We start from the raw sequence: 21,628 nt of genomic DNA on the forward strand, positions 1-21,628 counted from the left end.
ATCAAAATGGTGACAAGATGTTTTATCCAGACACACATTCACGAAAATAATCACGGCCTCTAAACCTTGCAGCTGCCTACTGGACTTTATTCCATCTAAACTACTGAAAGAGCTACTTCCTGTGCTTGGCACTCCTATGTTGAACATAGGGCAGGACCCCATTTAGTCGACTGCATCTTTAGTCGAGCAGTCGCATAAAGAAAATACTAAATAATTCATGGGGCACAAAACACATCTGATTTGCACCTGATTCAGTGGACTAATCCATTGTGGGGGCCACTGATTCAGTGGACTAATCCATTGTGGGGGCCACTGATTCAGTGGACTAATCCATTGTGGGGGCCACTGATTCAGTGGACTAATCCATTGTGGGGGCCACTGATTCCGTGGACTAATCCATTGTGGGGGCCACTGATTCCGTGGACTAATCCATTGTGGGGGCCACTGATTCCGTGGACTAATCCATTGTGGGGGCCACTGATTCAGTGGATCCATTGTGGGGGCCAGTGATTCAGTGGACTAATCCATTGTGGGGGCCACTGTTTCAGTGGATCCATTGTGGGGGCCACTGTTTCAGTGGATCCATTGTGGGGGCCACTGATTCCGTGGACTAATCCATTGTGGGGGCCACTGATTCCGTGGACTAATCCATTGTGGGGGCCACTGTTTCCGTGGACTAATCCATTGTGGGGGCCACTGTTTCCGTGGACTAATCCATTGTGGGGGCCACTGTTTCCGTGGACTAATCCATTGTGGGGGCCACTGATTCAGTGGACTAATCCATTGTGGGGGCCACTGATTCAGTGGACTAATCCATTGTGGGGGCCACTGATTCAGTGGACTAATCCATTGTGGGGGCCACTGATTCAGTGGACTAATCCATTGTGGGGGCCACTGATTCAGTGGACTAATCCATTGTGGGGGCCACTGATTCAGTGGACTAATCCATTGTGGGGGCCACTGATTCAGTGGACTAATCCATTGTGGGGGCCACTGTTTCAGTGGACTAATCCATTGTGGGGGCCACTGATTCAGTGAGCATCAAGCCTCATGCAACAGCAAAATGTCCAACACAGCAATCTGACAGATGTGGCTGTTTTTAATCTTTGCTGTAAAAGGCTTCACATGTTTTTCCTCATTAAAACAGCCTGGTATTACTTATTTAGTGTTGACACCGTTCCAAGCGGGTAAACAACATATCTTAATCTACCACCACCTGTTTGGCACATGTGACTTCCTTTTTCTTGAGCTCCTTCTAATTGTTATTACAATTATTATGATCATCATTATAATAATCAGTAATGCCATTATCATTAGTAGTGTCTGTATAGCAGCCTTGTATAACCACCAGGTCATTATCATTAGTAGACTCTGTATAGTAGCCTTGTATAACCACCAGGTCATTATCATTAGTAGTCTCTGTATAGCAGCCTTGTATAACCACCAGGTCATTATCATTAGTAGTGTCTGTATAGCAGCCTTGCATAACCACCAGGTCATTATCACTAGTAGACTCTGTATAGTAGCCTAGTATAACCACCAGGTCATTATCATTAGTAGGCTTTCCACCTGGCTACCCCTACCCCGGTCAACTGCCCGGCACCCTCCACAGCAACCCGCCAAAGCCCCCACCATTTCTCCTTCACCCAAATCCAGATAGCTGATGTTCTGAAAGAGCTGCAAAATCTGGACCCCTACAAATCAGCCGGGCTAGACAGTCTGGACCCTCTCTTTCTAAAATTATCTGCCGAAATTGTTGCAAACCCTATTACTAGCCTGTTCAACCTCTCTTCGTATCGTCTGAGATTCCCAAAGACTGGAAAGCTGCCGCGGTCATCCGCCTCTTCAAAGGGGGAGACACTCTAGACCCAAACTGCTACAGACCCATATCTATCCTACCCTGCCTTTCTAAGGTCTTCGAAAGCCAAGTTAACAAACAGATTACCGACCATTTCGAATCCCACCATACCTTCTCCGCTGTGCAATCTGGTTTCCGAGCTGGTCATGGGTGCACCTCAGCCACGCTCAAGGTCCTAAACGATATCGTAACCGCCATCGATAAGAGACATTACTGCGCAGCCGTATTCATCGACCTGACCAAGGCCTTCGACTCAGTCAATCACCACATTCTTATCGGCAGACTCAACAGCCTTGGTTTCTCTAATGATTGCCTCGCCTGGTTCACCAACTACTCCTCTGATAGAGCTCAGTGTGTCAAATCGGAGGGCCTGTTGTCCGGATCTCTGGCAGGGGGTGCCACAGGGTTCAATCCTTGGGCCGACTGTCTTCTCTGTATACATCAATGATGTCACTCTTGCTGCTGGTGATTCTCGGACACAGCTCTACGCAGACGACACCATTCTGTATACTTCTGGCCCCTCTTTGGACACTGTGTTAACCAACCTCCAGACGAGCTTCAATGCCACACAACTCTCCTTCCGTGGCCTCCAACTGCTCTTAAACGCACATAAAACTAAATGCATTCTATTCAACCGATCACTGCCTGCACCTGCTCGCCCGTCCAGCATCACTACTCTGGATGGCTCTGCCTTAGAATACGTGGACAACTACAAATACCTAGGCGTCTGGTTAGACTGTAAACTCTCCTTCCAGACTCACATTATGCATCTCCAATCCAAAATTAAATCTAGAATCGGCTTCCTATTCCGCAACAAAGCACCCTTCACTCATGCTGCCAAACATACCCTCGTAAAACGGAACATCCTACCAATCCTCGACTTCGGTGATGTCATCTATAAAATAGCCTCCAACACTCTACTCAACAAACTGGATGCAGTCTATCACAGTGCCATCCGTTTTGTCACCAAAGCCCCTTATACCACCCACCACTGCGACCTGTATGATCTCGTTGGCTGGCCCTCGCTTCATACTTGTCGCCAAACCCACTGGCTACAGGTAATCTACAAGTCTCTGCTAGGTAAAGCCCCGCCTTATCTCATCTCACTGGTCACCATAGCAGCACCCACCCGTAGCACGCGCTCCAGCAGGTATATCTCACTGGTCACCCGAAAAAAGCCAATTCCTCCTTTGGTTGTCTTTCCTTCAAGTTCTCTGCTGCCAATGACTGGAACGAACTGCAAAAATATCTGAAGCTGGAAACACTTATTTCCCTCACTAGCTTTAAGCACCAGCTGTCAGAGCAGCTCACAGATTACTGCACATAGCCTATCTATAATTTAGCCAAAATACCTACCTCTTCCCCTACTGTATTTATTTATTTTGAACCCCATTATTTATATTTCTACTTTGCACATTCTTCCACTGCAAATCTACCATTCCAGTGTTCTACTTGCTATATTGTATTTACTTCGCCACCATGGCCTTTTTTTTTTGTTGCCTTTACCTCCCTTTTCTCACCTCATTTGCTCACATTGTATATAGACTTATTTTTCTACTGTATTATTGACTGTATGTTTAGTTTATTCCATGTGTAACTCTGTGTTGTTGTATGTGTCGAACTGCTTTGCTTTATCTTGGCCAGGTCGCAGTTGCAAATGAGAACTTGTTCTCAACTAGCCTACCTGGTTAAATAAAAGTGAAAAAACAAACAACAAAAAAACACTAGGGCCCCACAAGGGTGCGTGCTCAGCCCTCCGCAGTACTCCCTGTTCACCCACGACTGCGCGGCCATGCACGCCTCCAACTCAATCAAGTTTGCAGACGACAACAGAAGTAGGCTTGATAACCAACAACGACGAGACAGCCTACAGGGAGGAGGTGTGGTGTCAGGAAAATAACCTTTCACTCAACGTCAACAAAACAAAGGAGATGATCGTGGACTTCAGGAAACAGCAGAAGGAGCACCCCCCTATCCACATTGATGGACAGCAGTGGAAAAGGTGGAAAGTTAAGTTCCTCGGCGTTCACATCACGGACAAACTGAAATGATCCACCCACACAGACATAAGTTGTTTGCGTCGCCTTCATCACACTATCTCAAGGCCATCAGACTGTTAACTTCTCTAGGATAGGGGGCAGCATTTTCACGTTTGGATGAAAAGCATACCCAAATTCAACTGCCAGCTACTCCTCCACAGAAGATAAGATATGCATGTTATTACAGTAGATTTGGATAGAAAACACTCTGAAGTTTCTAAAACTGTTTGAATCATGTCTGTGAGTATAACAGAACATATTTAGCAGGCGAAACCACGAAGACAAACCATTCAAATTTTGGGGATTTTGAAGTTACTATCTTTTAAATTAGTTTTCATTGGGAATCCAGAATTCTAAGGAACCTTCTTGCAGTTCCTACCGCTTCCACTGGATGTCAACAGTCTTTAGACATTGGTTGAGGGTTTTTCCTTTGTGTAATGAAGAAGTAGCCCTGTTCAGAACGACGGTCGAGTGAAGTGTACTGTTTGTTTGAGGCGCGTAACCAGAAAGCATGCTACATATCGTTTTAATCCTGTATTGAACACAGATCCCCGTCTTCAATTTTAATCGATTGTTTACTTAAAAAAATACCTAAAGTTGTATTACAAAAGTAGTTTGAAATGTTTTGGCAAAGTTTACAGGTAACCTTTGAGATATTTTGTAGCCACGTTGAGCAAGATGGAACCAGTGTTTTTCTGGATCAAACGCTCCAAATAAATGGACATTTTGGATATATATCGACGGAATTAATCGAATAAAAAAGGACCTTTTGTGATGTTTATGGGACATATTGGAGTGCCAACAACAGAAGCTCGTCAAAGGTAAGGCATGAATTATATTTTTTATTTCTGCGTTTTGTGTCGCGCCTGCAGGGTTGAAATATGCTTCTCTCTCTTTGTTTACAATGGTGCTATCCTCAGATAATAGCATTGTTTGCTTTCGCAGAAAAGCCTATTTCAATTCTGACACGTTGGCTGGATTCACAACCAGTGTAGCTTTAATTTGGTATCTTTCATGTGTGATTTAATGAAAGTTAGATTTTTATAGTAATTTATTTGAATTTGGCACGCTGCATTTTCTCTGGCTTTTGGCCAAGTGAGATAGTAGCGTCCTGCCTAAACTCAGATTTTTGGATATAAATATGAACTTTACCAAACTAAACATACATGTATTGTGTAACATGAAGTCCTATGAGTGTCATCTGGTGAAGATCATCAAAGGTTAGTGATTCATTTGAACTATTTCTGCTTTTTGTTACTCCTCTCTTTGGCTGGAAAAATTGCTGTTTTTCTGTGGCTATGTACTGACCTAACATAATCGCAAGGTGTGCTTTCGCCGTAAATCCTTTCTGAAATCAGACACTGTGGCTGGATTAACGAGAAGTGTATCTTTAAAATGGTGTATAATACTTGTATGTTTGAGGAATTTTAATTATGAGATTTCTGTTGTTTTGAATTTGGCGCCCTGCAATTTCAATGGCTGTTGGTTAGGTGGGGCGCTACCGTCCCACATATCCCAGAGAAGTTAAACAGCCATCACTAACCCAGACACAGAGTAACACAGAGGCTGCTGCCTACATACTGACTCGAATCATTGGCCACTTTAATACATGGATCGCTAGTCACTTTAATAATGTTTTCATATCATGCATTACTCATCTCATATGTATATACTTTATACCATCTATTGCATCTTGCCTATGCTGCTCTGTCATTGTTCATCCATTACATTCATTTACTTGTTTGTGTGTATTAGGTAGTTGATGTGGAATTGTTAGATTACATGTCAGATATTGCTGGACATTCAGAACTAGAAGCACAAGCATTTCGCTACACTCCCAGTTGTAACCCATATTACCGGCTCTACATTTTTTTTTCCTATTGCAAATTGGGACTGCAGTTGGATGCATCTCCATTGGCAGGACGCATTTTACATTCATAAACCAGCATTTTAGAGTTTATAAAACATGTCTTTACAGAGTTACATATTCATTTCTAGGGCAGATGTTTCAAAAGTAGCTAGAATCAATGTAGGCTGCATCCCTCCAAAATATTTTATGGTGCTCCGAACTCTCTTATTGATTTCATAACTTCTGTGAATTGAGAGCACCAATGCTACCAACAAAATGTTTTAATTTAGAGTTGTGCCGAGTCAGACAAAACTAGTATTTGATGCAGGTGTATTTGAAAGTGGGTGAGTACCTGGTTGGTGCAGGTGTCTTTAAAAAGGTGTGTGTGTGTGTACCTGGTGTGTAATGTAAAAATGGGTGCAGGTGTGTCTGAAGGGGTGTGTGTGTACCTGGTTGGTGCAGGTGTGTCTGAAGGGGTGCGTGTGTACCTGGTTGGTGCAGGTGTGTCTGAAGGGGTGCGTGTGTACCTGGTTGGTGCAGGTGTGTCTGAAGGGGTGCGTGTGTACCTGGTTGGTGCAGGTGTGTCTGAAGGGGTGCGTGTGTACCTGGTTGGTGCAGGTGTGTTTGAAGGTGTGGCCCAGGTCGATACAGGTGTCCCTCAGAGCGGAGCAGGAAGCTGAAGAGTCCAGAGTCGTAAAGAACCTTGTCATCCTCCGAACCAGCCGCTGCCACGGGGTCTACACACACGAGAGAGACAAGGAGATATGTTTAATTGATTTAGAAAACCAGCAATAATACCGGAACATAACACACAAATGATTTCATGTTAAGTCCCAGGATCCTTAGCTTAGTGATGAGCTTTGAGGGCACTATGGTGTTGAACGCTGAGCTGTAGTCAATGAACAGCATTCTCACATAGGTGTTCCTTTCATCCAGGTGGGAAAGGGCCGTGTGCAGTGCAATAGAGATTGTATCATCTGTGGATCTGTTGGGGTGGTATGCAAACTGGAGTGGGTCTAGGGTTTCTGGGATGATGGTGTTGATACAAGCCATGACAAGCCTTTCAAAGAACTTCATGGCTAACGACATGAGTGCTACGGGGCGGTAATCATTTAGGTAGGTTACCTTCGTTTTCTTGGGCCCAGGGACTATGGTGGTCTGCTTGAAACATATAGGTATTACAGACTCGGTCAGGGACAGGTTGAAAACACTTTTCCAGGTGGTCCGTGCATGCTTTGAGTGCACGTCCTGGTAATCCGTCTGGCCCAGCGGCTTTGTGAATGTTGGCCTGTTTAAAAAGGTCTTGCTCACATCGGTTACGGAGACCGTGATCACAGTCATCCGGAACAGCTGGTGCTCTCATGCATGCTTAAGTGTTTCTTGCATAAAAGCGAGCATAAAAGGAATTTAGCTCATCTGGTAGGCTCTCGTCACTGGGCAGCTCACGGCTGAGTTTCCCTTTGTAGTCCGTAAAAGTTTAAGCCCTGCCACATCCGACGAGTGTCAGAGCCGGTGTAGTACGATTCAATCTTAGTCCTGTATTGACAATTTTCCTGTTTGATGGCTCGTCTGAGGGCATAGCGGGATTTCTTATGAGCGCCCAGATTAGTGTCCCGCTCCTTGAAAGCGGAAGCTCTAGCCTTTAGCTCGGTGTGGGTGTTGCCTGTAATCCATGACTTGTGGTTGGGAAATGTACGTACGGTCACTGTAGGGATGTCATCGATGCACTTATTGATAAAGCCGGTGACTGAGGTGGTATACACCTCAATGCCATTGGATGAATCCCAGAATATTCCAGTCTGTGCTAGCAAAACAGTCCTGTAAAGTACTATCCGCGTCATCTGATCACTTCCGTATTGAGCGAGTCACTGGTACTTCCTGCTTTCGTTTTTGCTCGCAAGTAGGAAACCGGAGGATAGAATTATGGTCAGATTTGCCAAAATGGAGGGCGAGGGAGTTTTGTACACTTCTCTGTGTTTGGAGTAAAATTGGTCTAGTTTTTCCCCCTCTGGTTGCACATGTGACATGCTGGTAGAAATGAGGTAAAACAGATTTAAGTTTGCCTGCATTAAAGTCCCCGGCCACTAGGAGTGCCGTGTTACTTTTGGTACCTCTGTCAAAATGTGCTTCACATCTCCCCTGATCGAGGATCAAGTCTGTCTTTCAACACAGCCCATGTCTCCTTAAAGTGCCAGAGCGCCGTGCCTGCTCCGCTAGCTCTAGCCTGTCATGAGGAACCACTGAAGTCACTTGGAGTCTTGTGCCGTATCATGTTATCACCCCTCTCATACTGGCTCTAGTCTGTCCTGAGGAACCACTGAACTCACTGGGAGTCTGGGCTTCATCTCCACTCATGCTGCACAGAAGTTAACACATTTCAATAATGCACGTAGACATGTTAAACTGTTAATTTCTGTTACAACACTTTACAATGCAAGAAGACACCTGTAGCTTCCAGCTTTGTGGGCTAACTTCCCTTGCTAGTATACAGCTGAAGCTAACATCAATTCACATACCCTAGTACCTTGTTTGTGATACCGTGTGTATCATAACACAAAATATTGCTGATTTCAAAGCTGATTGTCATCAAAAATGTTATTAATTCACTTTCTCCCCCCTGACTCAAGTCTCTACCAGTCAAGCTCATCTTTGCTCGAGCCCCGAACTGACAGTGTGTGAATGAGTCTTAAAAATAAAAAGTAATTTGTCACAAGCACCAAATATAACAGTGAAAGCCCTTAACCAACAGTTTAGAAAAATAAATAAATAAAAGTAGCAAAGAATTAAAGAGCAGCAGTAAAATAACAATAGAGGAAATATATAGGGGCCACCGGTTAGTCAAGGTGCATTTTTGACTCTAGTGGGACAGCGGCACTTTTATAAAAGAGATTGCTTATTCCAAATGAACGGAAACAGATTGTTTTTATCAAAGTCAAATTAATTGGAAGTTGGAAGTTCAATATCATTACCTTTGACATTACTTGAATGTTAAACTTGAATGTCAAGTTACAGCCTGTTCTCTCTGCTGCTGCACGGTAAGTGGTACCTGGCGACCCAAGTCTAGGTCCAAAAGGCTCCTTCACAGCTTCTACCCCCAAGCCATAAGACCGCTGAACAATTCATAAAACGGTCACCCGGACTATTTACATTGAAACCCCCCCCCTTTGTTTTTACACTGCTGCTACTCGCTGTATATTATCTATGCAGTCACTTTACCCCAACCTAAACAATTACCTCGACTAACCTGTACCGCCGCACATTGACTCAGTACTGGTACCCCCTCTATATAGCCTCATTATTGTTATTTTATGACATTTTTTACTTACGTTTATTTGGAAAATATTTACTTAACTCTATTTCTTGAACTGCATTGTTGGTTAAGGGCTTGTGAGTATTTCATGGTAAGGTCTACACTTGTTGTAGTCGGTGCATGTGTAACGGATGTGAAATGGCTAGCTAGTTAGCGGGTACCGTGTCGGGGCGAGGGGACGGTTTAAAGTTATACTGTTACACGTGACAAACTAAATGTGATCCTCTCAATCCCTATATACGACGGGAGACATTTTGACAGAAGTAGCTCAATTCTAGTACAGAACTGTTCTTCCATGTTCTAGAATATAAAAAGTACCAAAAGTTCAGTACACCGTGAAACACTAGTGTGTTCGTATACAGTGTGTGTGTGGTACCTGGCTGGCTCCAGGCGTGCCCATTAGTTGACTCCCCAGCAGCATGTTGTCTGGTCTGGCCGGCTGAGAGAAGCTGACTTGGTCTGGCACTCCGACACACACACTCCCCTCCCACACACCGAGCGCTGGGTCTGGCTGGGAGCTGGAGAACTGCACCCTATCACTACACACACACACACACACCATTAACCCGCTGCTCCCAACTCCCCCTGAGACACCCTCGGAGAGTGTGGTCACAGCCAGGGTCTGCCACTGTCAACGGCGACCCTGGAGAAATTAGGGTTAAGTGTCTTGCTCAAGGGCACATCGGCAAATTCTACACATTGTTTGTTCTGGGATTCGAACTAGCAACCGTTCAGTGACTGGCCCAATGTGGCTAGGTAGCAACATTAGACAAACGCCACTACACAAACACAAACAATAACAGTTATAAAATAACCCACCTGTTGTTCCTTTGTAGTAGTAGTCTGTCAGAGCATAGTAGTGTGTTGTTAGAGGCTAAGGGTGTGAAGGTCTGACTGAACCATGGGTCAGTCTTGAGATCAGAGATAGACAGCCTCTCTTCTGGCAAGGCCTGGAGTAGTTTAGATAGTAGGCCTAAACCCACATCAATAAATACAATTATATATAACCATGGAGTTTAGACACATACATACATGCATGTGGAAACTCAACGGTTCTATCCATTGGTGTGTGTATGTCACACACTCAAAAGTTTTGGGTCAATTAGAAATGTCCTTGTTTTTGAAAGAAAAGCCATTTTTTTGTCCATTAAAATAACATCAAATTGATCAGAAATACAGAGTTCCTCTGTCCAGTGTGTGTTCTCTTGCACATCTTAATCTTTCTTTGTTTTGGCCAGTCTGAGATATGGCTTTTTCTTTGCAACTCTGCCTAGAAGGCCCGGAGTCGCCTCTTCACTGTTGACGTTGAGACTGGTGTTTTGCGGGGGGTGTCTTTATTTAACTAGGCAAGTCAGTTAAGAACAAATACTTATTTACAATGACAGCCTACCAAAAGGCCTCCTGCGGGGACGGTATCTGATGCTCCAAATACTCAACTAGTTAAAAAGGCCAGTTTTATTGCTTCTTTAAATCAGAACAACAGTTTTCAGCTGTGCTAACATAATTGCAAAAGGGTTTTCTAATGATCAATTAGCCTTTAAAAAAATGATAAACTTGGATTAGCTAACACAACGTGCCATTGGAACACAGGAGTGATGGTTGCTGATAATGGGCCTCTGTACGCTTATGTAGATATTCCATTAAAAAAAAACTGCAGTTTCCAGCTACAATAGTAATTTACAACATTAACAATGTCTACACTCTATTTCTGATCAATTTGATGTTATTTTAATGGACAAAAGAAAATAGCTTTTTTCATCTTTAAAAAACAAGGATATTTCTAAGTGACCCCAAACTTTTAGAAGGTAGTGTGTGTGTTATATATATATACACATCTCTCTATATAGAACCATGGAGTTTAGACACATCAATATGTACAGTTGAAGTCGGAAGTTTACATACACTTACGATGGAGTCATTAAAACTCGTTTTTCAACCACTCCACAAATTACCGCTCAGGAAGGAGAAGCGTTCTCTCTCCTAGAGATGAACATACTTTGGTGAGAAAAGTGCAAATCAATCTCAGAACAACAGCAAAGGACCTTGTGAAGATGCTGGAGGAAACAGGTACAAAAGTATCTATATCCACAGTAAAACCACAGTAAAATTAGTCCTATTTCGACATAACCTGAAAGGCCGCTCAGCAAGGAAGAAGCCACTGCTCCAAAACCGCCATAAAAAAGCCAGACTACGGTTTGCAACTGGACATGGGAACAAAGTTCATACTTTTTGGAGAAATGTCCTCTGGTCTGATGAAACAAAAATAGAACTGTTTGGCCAAAATGACCATTGTTATGTTTGGAGGAAAAAGGGGGAAGCTTGCAAGCCGAAGAACACCATCCCAACCGTGAAGCACAGGGGTGGCAGCATTATGTTGTGGGGGTGCTTTGCTGCAGGAGGGACTGGTGCACCTCACAAAATAGATGGTGACATGAGAAAGAAAAAGTATGTGAATATATTGAAGCAACATCTCAAGACATCAGTCAGGAAGTTAAAGCTTGGTCGCAAATGGTTCTTCCAAATGGACAACAACCCCAAACATACTTTCAAAGTTGTGGCAAAATGGCTTAAGGACAACAAAGTCAAGGTATTGGAGTGGCCATCACAAAGCCCTGACCTCAATCCCATAGAAAATGTGTGGGCAGAATTGAAAAAGCGTGTGCGAGCAAGGAGGCCTACAAACCTGACTCAGTTACACCAGCTCTGTCAGGAGGAATGGGCCAAAATTTCCACGACTTATTCTGGGAAGCTTGTGGAAGGCTACCTGAAACGTTTAACCCAAGTTAAACAATTTAAAACCAATACTACCAAATACTAATTGAGTGTATGTAAACTTCTGACCCACTGGGAATGTGATGAAAGAAATAAAAGCTGAAATAAATAATTCTCTACTATTATTCTGACATTTCACATTCCTAAAATAAAGTGGTGATCCTAACTGACCTAAGACAGGGAATATTTACTAGAATTAAATGTCAGGAATTGTGAAAAACAGAACTTAAATGAATTTGGCTAAGGTGTATGTAAACTTCCGACTTCAACTGTATTTAGAACAATGGAGTTTAGACACATCAATAGATAGACATAAATATAGATGTGTCAACTCCATGATTCTATTTATTTATATATATATATATATATATATATATATATATATATATATATATATATATATATATATATATATATATATATATATAAATAAATAAATAAATAAATAGAATCATGGAGTTGACACATCTATATTTATATATATATATATATATATATATATATATATATATATATATATATATATATATATACACACACACACACACACACACACACACACAGTGGGGAGAACAAGTATTTGATAACCTGCAAAATCGGCAGTGTTTCCTACTTACAAAGCATGTAGAGGTCTGTAATTATATCATAGGTACACTTCAACTGTGAGAGACGGAATCTACAACAAAAATCCAGAAAATCACATTGTATGATTTTTAAGTAATTAATTTGCATTTTATTGCATGACATAAGTATTTGATCACCTACCAACCAGTAAGAATTCCGGCTCACAGACCTGTTAGTTTTTCTTTAAGAAGCCCTCCTGTTCTCCACTCATTACCTGTATTAACTGCACCTGTTTGAACTTGTTACCTGTATAAAAGACACCTGTCCACACACTCAATCAAACAGACTACAACCTCTCCACACTGGCCAAGACCAGAGAGCTGTGTAAGGACATCAGGGATACAATTGTAGACCTGAACAAGGCTGGGATGGGCTACAGGACAATAGGCAAGCAGCTTGGTAAGAAGGCAACAACTGTTGGCGCAATTATTAGAAAATGGAAGAAGTTCAAGATGACGGTCAATCGCCCTCGGTCTGGGGCTCCATGCAAGATCTCACCTCGTGGGGCATCAATGATCATGAAGAAGGTGAGGGATCAGCCCAGAACTACACGGCAGGACCTGGTCAATGACCTGAAGAGAGCTGGGACCACAGTCTCAAAGAAAACCATTAGTAACACACTACGCCGTCATGGATTAAAATCCTGCAGCGCACGCAAGGTCCCCCTGCTCAAGCCAGCGCATGTCCAGGCCCGTCTGAAGTTTGCCAATGACCATCTGGATGATCCAGAGGAGGAATGGGAGAAGGTCATGTGGTCTGATGAGACAGGAAGAAGAAGGATGAGTACAACCCCAAGAACACCATCCCATCCGTGAAGCATGGAGGTGGAAACATCATTCTTTGGGGATGCTTTTCTGCAAAAGGGGACAGGACGACTGCACCGTATTGAGGGGAGGATGGATGGGGCCATGTATCGCGAGATCTTGGCCAACAACCTCCTTCCCTCAGTAAGAGCATTGAAGATGGGTCGTGGCTGGGTCTTCCAGCATGACAACGACCCGAAACACACAGCCAGGGCAACTAAGGAGTGGCTCCGTAAGAAGCATCTCAAGGTCCTGGAGTGGCCTAGCCAGTCTCCAGACCTGAACCCAATAGAACATCTTTGGAGGGAGCTGAAAGTCCGTATTGCCCAGCGACAGCCCCGAAACCTGAAGGATCTGGAGAAGGTCTGTATGGAGGAGTGGGCCAAAATCCCTGCTGCAGTGTGTGCAAACCTGGTCAAGAACTACAGGAAACTTATGATCTCTGTAATTGCAAACAAAGGTTTCTGATGTATCAAATACTTATGTCATGCTATAAAATGCAAATGAATTACTTAAAATTCATACAATGTGATTTTCTGGATTTTGTTTTAGATTCCGTCTCTCACAGTTGAAGTGTACCTATGATAAAAATTACAGACCTCTACATGCTTTGTAAGTAGGAAAACCTGCAAAATCAGCAGTGTGTCAAATACTTGTTCTCCCCACTGTGTGTGTGTGTGATATATATATACACACACACACATAGAACCATGGAGTATGGACACAGACAACCTTCTAGACTGACCTATAGTAGTAGTTATAGTAGTATATTATATAGTAGTTACAGTGTCTTACTGGGGGGGGGGGGGCTATAGTAGTTACAGTATCTTACTGGGGGGGGGGGGGGCTATAGTAGTTATAGTAGTATATAGTATATTATATAGTAGTTACAGTGTCTTACTGGGGGGGGGGGGCTATAGTAGTTACAGTATCTTACTGGGGGGGGGGGGCTATAGTAGTTATAGTAGTATATAGTATATTATATAGTAGGTACAGTGTCTTACTGGGGGGGGGGGGGGGGCCCTATAGTGGTTACAGTGTCTTACTGGGGGGGGAGGGGGGGCTATAGTAGTTACAGTATCTTACTGGGGGGGGGGGCTATAGTAGTTATAGTAGTATATAGTATATTATATAGTAGGTACAGTGTCTTACTGGGGGGGGGGGGGGGGGCCCTATAGTGGTTACAGTGTCTTACTGGGGGGGGAGGGGGGGCTATAGTAGTTACAGTATCTTACTGGGGGGGGGGGGGGGGGGGGGGGGGGGATCTATAGTAGTTACAGTATCTTACTGGGGGGGGGGGGGCTATAGTAGTTACAGTGTCTTACTGGGGGGGGGGGGCTATAGTAGTTACAGTGTCTTACTGGGGGGGGGTCTATAGTAGTTAGTGACTTACTGGGGGGGGGCCTATAGTAGTTACAGTAACTTACTGGGGGGGGACCTATAGTAGTTACAGCGACTTACTGGGGGGGACCTATAGTAGTTACAGTAACTTACTTGGGGGGGGACCTATAGTAGTTACAGTGTCTTACGGGGGGGGGGGGGGGTCTATAGTAGTTGCAGTGTCTTACGGGGGGGGGGGGTCTATAGTAGTTACAGTGTCTTACGGGGGGGGGGGGGGTCTATAGTAGTTGCAGTGTCTTACTGGGGGGGGGGGGGGACCTATAGTGGGGGTCTTACTGAGGGGTGTGTGTTTAATCTTCTTCCAGGGGGAGAGGTAGGTCTTCTTCTGCAGCCAATCAGAATATTCCTGGCAGCTTTCGCTGGGCTGGTCCCACGGCAACTCTGTAACCATAGCAACACTGTCACGCACACACAGAGGTTCCAGAGCAACTTTCCAATGACAACGTCACACAAACTGTTAAAGTTGATATTTGAAGTATCCCTATATTCTGTTATTACGGTGCCATCACTCTGTTATTAGTGCGCAGGAGTCTCGTTGCAGATGAACCTGGCCTGACTGCAATGGCAACCATGTATTGTACTAATACGATTGAGTAAACGTTGTTAAACTGGAACCTTGTCGTCGTGTCGTATTTGAGTTTACACACACACCACCCTTACCTCCAGCCAACATGGCGGTGAGGACGATGCCACAGGCCCAGATGTCAGCTGGTTGAGCGCTGAACTCTAATTTGCTGAGCAGCTCAGGAGCGACGTACGGAAGCGTTCCACACAGCCTGTTCAGGCGCCGCTCTCGCCCACGGTGACGGAACATCGTAGCTAGACCGAAGTCTGACAACTTCAGGTTATCTACACACACAGACGTAGCAGAACACAGTATACACCATTATGTCAAAGTAGAATGAGCACAACTAGCACACACACCGAGTCAAAACACACACACCTTTATCGTCCAGGAGAATGTTCTCAGGCTTGATGTCTCTGTGGGTGATACCTACACTGTGGAGATATTCCTAGAGAGAGAGCGCGGGGGAAGAGAGAGAGAGAGAGAGCGCGGGGGAAGAGAGAGAGAGAGAGCGCGAGCGCAAGAGAGAGAGAGCGCGAGAAAGCGAGCGGGGGAAGAGAGAGAGTGATTAAATCTAGTATATGCCATTTAGCAGATGCTTTTATCTAAAATGACATTTTACATATGGGTGGTCCCGGGAATCAAACGCAAAAGCGCCATGATCTATCAACTGAGCTACAGAAGACCATGGACGATCAAGACTGCAAGCCTACTCTAGGGCCCCCAACCACTAGGGCCCCCGACCACTAGGGCCCCCGACCACTAGGGCCCCCGACCACTAGGGCCCCCGACCACTAGGGCCCCCGACCACTAGGGCCCCCGACCACTAGGCCCCCTGCATATTTAAAGAATAGCTAGGCCTATGTAAAGGATGCTGATTGCTTCGGGAGAACCACTTCCTCCCAATCCGGCCCATACCTGGTGTGAACTCGGGACCTCTGCCTTGCTGGCGCACGTGACCGTCCTCCTGAGATTGTATCTGCTACTATAATGAATAGCATATAGATCAAGGAACCAAGCGACAACAACTACCCTCACAGCTCCGCAAGGATACGGCGCGTTTCACTTTTCAGGGAGAAGTACATCGAATGCCGGAGCGTAGAGAAAAAAGGACATTGCAACACCACCGCGCTACTATCTGCTCCTCCAGTTCTTCAAATCCCAGGGGAACGACTGCCGTCACACACATGGACACACACTCCGCTTTCACCTGCCACACTGAGTCAGTACAACAAGTTTGAAGCCCCAAGTTGACTTGTTGAGTAACCTGTCCCTCTCGCTCCTCCTCTCTCTCCTCCTCTGTCCCACTATAGGTCACCTAACGTGTGTAGACCCTTCAACCCCGACCTCTAACCCTACTAGATAACTGTCACTCACCACAGCTGCTATCAACTGCTGGAAAAACCTGTGAGCTTCTCTCTCTGGCATCCCCAAATCAGGCTCTGAGAGAGAGAGAGAGAGAAGTAGAGTTGTTTAAGTGTGAGATGGCCCCCCCAGCCTGTGATAGGATCCAATCAGCCAATCTCAGTGCTGTGATTGGCTGCTGGCTCTGTCAGTCTCACCAATCCTGTCGAATAGCTCTCCACCGCTGCAGTACTCCAGGAACAAATAGACAGTCGGCCCCTCCCTCCGGTGGCCGAAGAAACGCACTACGTTAGGGTGGGACAGAACCTGTAACAAAACACACAACCAAGAAATCCATCAGAAAGCAAAAAAATGTATGATACATTGGTCATCGATTTAAAAAAAAATATATAATAATAATTTAAACAATGATAAATAAATATTTTTGTTCAGATGATAAATAAACGACAAAGACATAAGTCAGGCAGACAAGACAGGTAGGCAGGCAGACAGACAGGTAGGCAGACATACCAGACCTTCTGTTTTCTACTCTCTGTCTCTACCGCACCTGCTGTCTCGACTAGAGGTCGACCGATTATGATTTTTCAACGGCGATTATTGGAGGACCAAAAAAAGCCGATACCGATTAATTGGCCGATTTTTTTTATTTATTTGTAATAATGACAATTACAACAATACTGAATGAACACTTATTTTAACTTTATATAAAACATCAAATCAATTTAGCCTCAAATAAATAATGAAACGTGTTCAATTTGGTTTAAATAATGCAAAAACAAAGTGTTGGAGAAGAAAGTAAAAGTGCAATATGTGCCATGTAAGAAAGCTAACGTTTAAGTTCCTTGCTCAGAACATGAGGACATATGAAACATATGATATTCCCAGGTACAAGTTTTAGGTTGTAGTTATTATAGGAATAATAGGACTATTTCTCTCTATATGATTTGTATTTCATATACCTTTGACTATTAGATGCTCTTATAGGCACTTTAGTATTGCCAGTGTAACAGTATAGCTTCCATCCCCTGTCCTCGCCGCTACCTGGGCTTGAACCAGGAACACATCGACAACAGCCACCCTCGAAGCAGCGTTACCCATGCAGAGCAAAGGGAATAACTACTCCAAGTCTCAGAGCGAGTGACGTTTGCAATGCTATTAGCGCGCAACCCGCTAACTAGCTAGCCATTTCACATCGGTAACACCAGCCTCATCTCGGGAGTTGATAGGCTTGAATTCATAAACAGGAAACGAAAGTGCTGTTTGAATGAATGCTTATGAGCCTGCTGGTGCCTACCATCGCTCAGTCAGACTGCTCTATCAAATCATAGACTTAATCATAACATAATAACACACAGAAATACGAGCCTTAGGTCATTAATATGGTCGAATCCGGAAACTATCATCTCGAAAACAAGACGTTTATTCTTTCAGTGAAATACGGAACCGTTCCGTATTTTATCTAACGGGTGGCATACATAAGTCTAAATATTCCTGTTACATTGCACAACCTTCAATGTTATGTCATAATTACGTAAAATTCTGGCAAATTAGGCGGCCCAAACTGTTGCATATACACTGACTCTGCGTGCAATGAACGCAAGAGAAGTGACACAATTTCACCTGGTTAATATTGTCTGCTAACCTGGATTACTTTTAGCTAAATATGCAGGTTTAAAAATATATACTTCTGTGTATTGATGTTAAGAAAGGCATTGATGTTTATGGTTAGGTACACGTTGGAGCAACGACAGTCCTTTTTCGCGAATGCGCACTGCATCGATTATATGCAACGCAAGACACGCTAGATAAACTAGTAATATCATCAACCATGTGTAGTTAACTAGTGATTATGATTGATTGTTTTTTATAAGATAAGTTTAATGCTAGCTAGCAACTTACCTTGGCTTCGTACTGCATTCGCGTAACAGGCAGGCTCCTCGTGAGATAGGTGGTTAGAGCGTTGGACTAGTTAACTGCAAGGTTGCAAGATTGAATCCCTGAGCTGACAAGGTAAAAATCCTTCGTTCTGCCCCTGAACAAGGCAGTTATAACCCATCGTCCCTAGGCCGTCATTGAAAATAAGAATGTGTTCTTAACTGACTTGCTTAGTTAAATAAAGGTGTAAAAATAAAATATATATACATATTTTTTTTTATAAAAATCGACAAAATCGTTGTCCAAAATTACCGATTGTTATGAAAACTTGAAATCGGCCCTAAGTAAAAATCGACCATTCCGATTAATCGGTCGACCTCTAGTCTTGACCTCTGAATGCTCGGCTATGAAAAGCCAACTGGGGCTATTTTATATATGAATGCTTCCGCTCAGTGTTTGAGATCAATTGACACTCTTTACCATGGCACTTTGAGATTTATTTTAAACTGCAAAACCATTACGCACCACTGCACTTTGTATACCAGGGTTGGCTGGCCTTCTCTAGTCACTCGTAGGCTCAGTCACTGGTATACTTTTATTTACAAAGCCATTTTGGGTTTACTACCTTTTAATTTGGGCGTTTTTATTGTTCAGAAATGTGGTGGGTACTCTCTTCGTTCTCTGGACTTTATCCTGCCAACTAAATGTCCGAACTGAATTTGGTAAAAGGGCTTTCATGTACTCTGCGCCATCGTATTGGAACGCCTTACAAAATACTTTTAAACTGGAAGAACTTGTTCCGATTGGTGTTCTTAAATCACTGATGAAAGATTTTGAGGCTGATTCCCTGACCTGTCAATGTTTTAATTTGCTGTTTTTGATTTTGTTATACTCTTGTGAATTAAACATTTTTCTACTAGATTACTTGTAGTTCTTCATGATGTCGGTCTGTAATTTTTGTAATGACTTGGTGCTGCCTATCTTGGCCAGGACGGTCTTGAAAAAGAGATTTTAAATCTGATGTTGTAACGTTAGCTAGCTAACGTTTGCCGTCTGACACTTAGCCAGCTAATTTTTCACACCATAAACGCAATTATTTGATCAGTTAAGTTGGCTACTGTTGCTAAACATTTCTCTGGCTAGCTAACGGAGAATTCGATCCAGCTAACAAGATACTTAACAATGCAAATCATACTTGATCCACCACACTTTCTCCCTCAGCTCAAACTTTCCAAAAGTCAGTTTTTCGGTTACAGCTCATGAAGTACGCTTCATCACCTTCTCACCCCGGTCTCCGTAGTCAGGTGTCTCACCTAACGTTACCTCGTCGTTATCGTTCAGGGGATGCGCTGCTGTAACTGCCAAACAGCCTTTCTACTCTCTGTGGTCTTTCCAGAGTGCACGATGATGCTGAACAACTAGCAAACTGGTTGTCTCATCTCTCTTCAGTCGGGTGCTGCAATCTATTATGTGAACGATTGGCTGAGCCTTGGATAGAGCCAGTATTGCTCCAAAAGCGCATCACTCGGTCACTTACAGCTAGTAGTGATTAAAAGCCCCCCCGCTCAAACTTTTTTCATTGGATATACAACGAATCACGTAGGTCACCCATTTTGGATTAAAAACTGAAAATTTCGCCGAAAAGTGACTATTCCTGCTCTTTTTCTGCCATCCATCAAACCCATTTGGTGTGTCATCATAGTGGTCTCTGACATCATAGCGGTCTCTGACATCATAGTGGTCTCTGACATCATAGTGGTCTCTGACATCATAGTGGTCTCTGACATCATAGTGGTCTCTGACTTGTGGTCAGACTCGCTCAGGTGGAGCAAACTTAAACTTGCGCCTTTTTCAATGCTGATTTAAAATGTCTGAGAAAATAGAGAAGTTTTTTTCCGCAAACATTTTAAAAGTAATCATCTAGATTTTCTAAAGTATGTTACAATTTTTTTGCTGGTAAAGTAACGGATTACAGTTACCGTTTTTTTGCAATCCCGTCACATGTAATCCGTTACTCCCCAACCTTGTACCAGACAAACATACCAGACAGTCAGCCAGACAGAGTCATAGCAGACAGTCAGACAGTCATACCAGACAGTCAGACAGTCAGACAGTCAGACAGTCAGACAGTCAGACAGTCAGACAGTCATACCAGACAGTCATACCAGACAGAGTCATAGCAGACAGAGTCATAGCAGACAGTCAGGCAGTCATACCAGACAGTCATACCAGACAGTCATACCAGACAGTCATACCAGACAGTCATACCAGACAGTCATACCAGACAGTCATACCAGACAGTCATACCAGACAATCAGACAGTCAGACAGTCATACCAGACAGTCATAGCAGACAGTCAGACAGTCATACCAGACAGTCAGACAGTCAGACAGTCAGACAGTCAGACAGTCAGACCAGACAGTCATACCAGACAGAGTCATAGCAGACAGAGTCATAGCAGACAGAGTCATAGCAGACAGTCAGGCAGTCATACCAGACAGTCATACCAGACAGTCATACCAGACAGTCATACCAGACAGTCAGACAGTCATACCAGACAGTCATACCAGACAATCAGATAGGTACCTTGTTGATGCAGATCTCTTTCTTGACGTTCTCAGAACACTCCTTCCCCTGAGACGTATCAATAACCTTCACCGCTACAGCCTCTCCTGTCTGTCTGTTCACCAGCAGCCTCACCCTGAGACACACACACACACCATGAATACCACACACACTAGGGATGTGACAAATGAAAAAAATAATAATCTGCTTTCCATTAAATCGATATAACGAAAAGGAAAAAAAACACAAATTCACAATGCAGAACATAGTCCTATTAAGTATGACCACTAGAGGGCGATGAAGTTCTATCCACAACAGTCATAGGCTAAATCTCAAACTGAACACTTGGCCCTTTATGGAGTGGCCTCTTGCTGATGTGCTCCATAGTGATCACTCGAGGCTGTTGGTGTTTCTGACAAAATGAGCATTAAGAAGGTGCTCAATCTACCTCCCAATTGACACTTATCAATAGTCCAAAATTATCTTACCATTGGCGAGCATTGTCTACCTGGGAAACACGGGGGGGGGGGGGGGGGGGGCAGACGCACTGGGAAACACGGGGGGCGGACACACACACACTGGGAAACACGGGGGGCAGACAG

The 21,628-nt window shown here is 43.8% G+C and overlaps 1 protein-coding gene across 3 annotated transcripts in view; it reads right to left on the bottom strand.

The window, feature by feature from the left end:
- The window catches only part of chek1 (checkpoint kinase 1), a 32,836-nt gene that overhangs the window by 5,732 nt on the left and 5,476 nt on the right, over positions 1-21,628 (bottom strand). For all 3 annotated transcript variants that reach the window (XM_055936932.1, XM_055936933.1, XM_055936931.1), the window contains 9 exons: positions 21,048-21,162; positions 16,784-16,892; positions 16,599-16,663; positions 15,600-15,669; positions 15,317-15,505; positions 14,933-15,037; positions 9,876-10,029; positions 9,433-9,595; positions 6,352-6,483 (listed from right to left, as the gene is read on the bottom strand). In XM_055936932.1, coding sequence (XP_055792907.1) covers positions 6,352-6,483; positions 9,433-9,595; positions 9,876-10,029; positions 14,933-15,037; positions 15,317-15,505; positions 15,600-15,669; positions 16,599-16,663; positions 16,784-16,892; positions 21,048-21,162 — 1,102 coding nt within the window. The remainder of the gene's footprint in view (positions 1-6,351; positions 6,484-9,432; positions 9,596-9,875; positions 10,030-14,932; positions 15,038-15,316; positions 15,506-15,599; positions 15,670-16,598; positions 16,664-16,783; positions 16,893-21,047; positions 21,163-21,628) is intronic.

This window comes from Salvelinus fontinalis, chromosome 10, assembly GCF_029448725.1.
Source record: "Salvelinus fontinalis isolate EN_2023a chromosome 10, ASM2944872v1, whole genome shotgun sequence".
In the NCBI taxonomy this organism is placed as follows: domain Eukaryota; kingdom Metazoa; phylum Chordata; class Actinopteri; order Salmoniformes; family Salmonidae; genus Salvelinus; species Salvelinus fontinalis.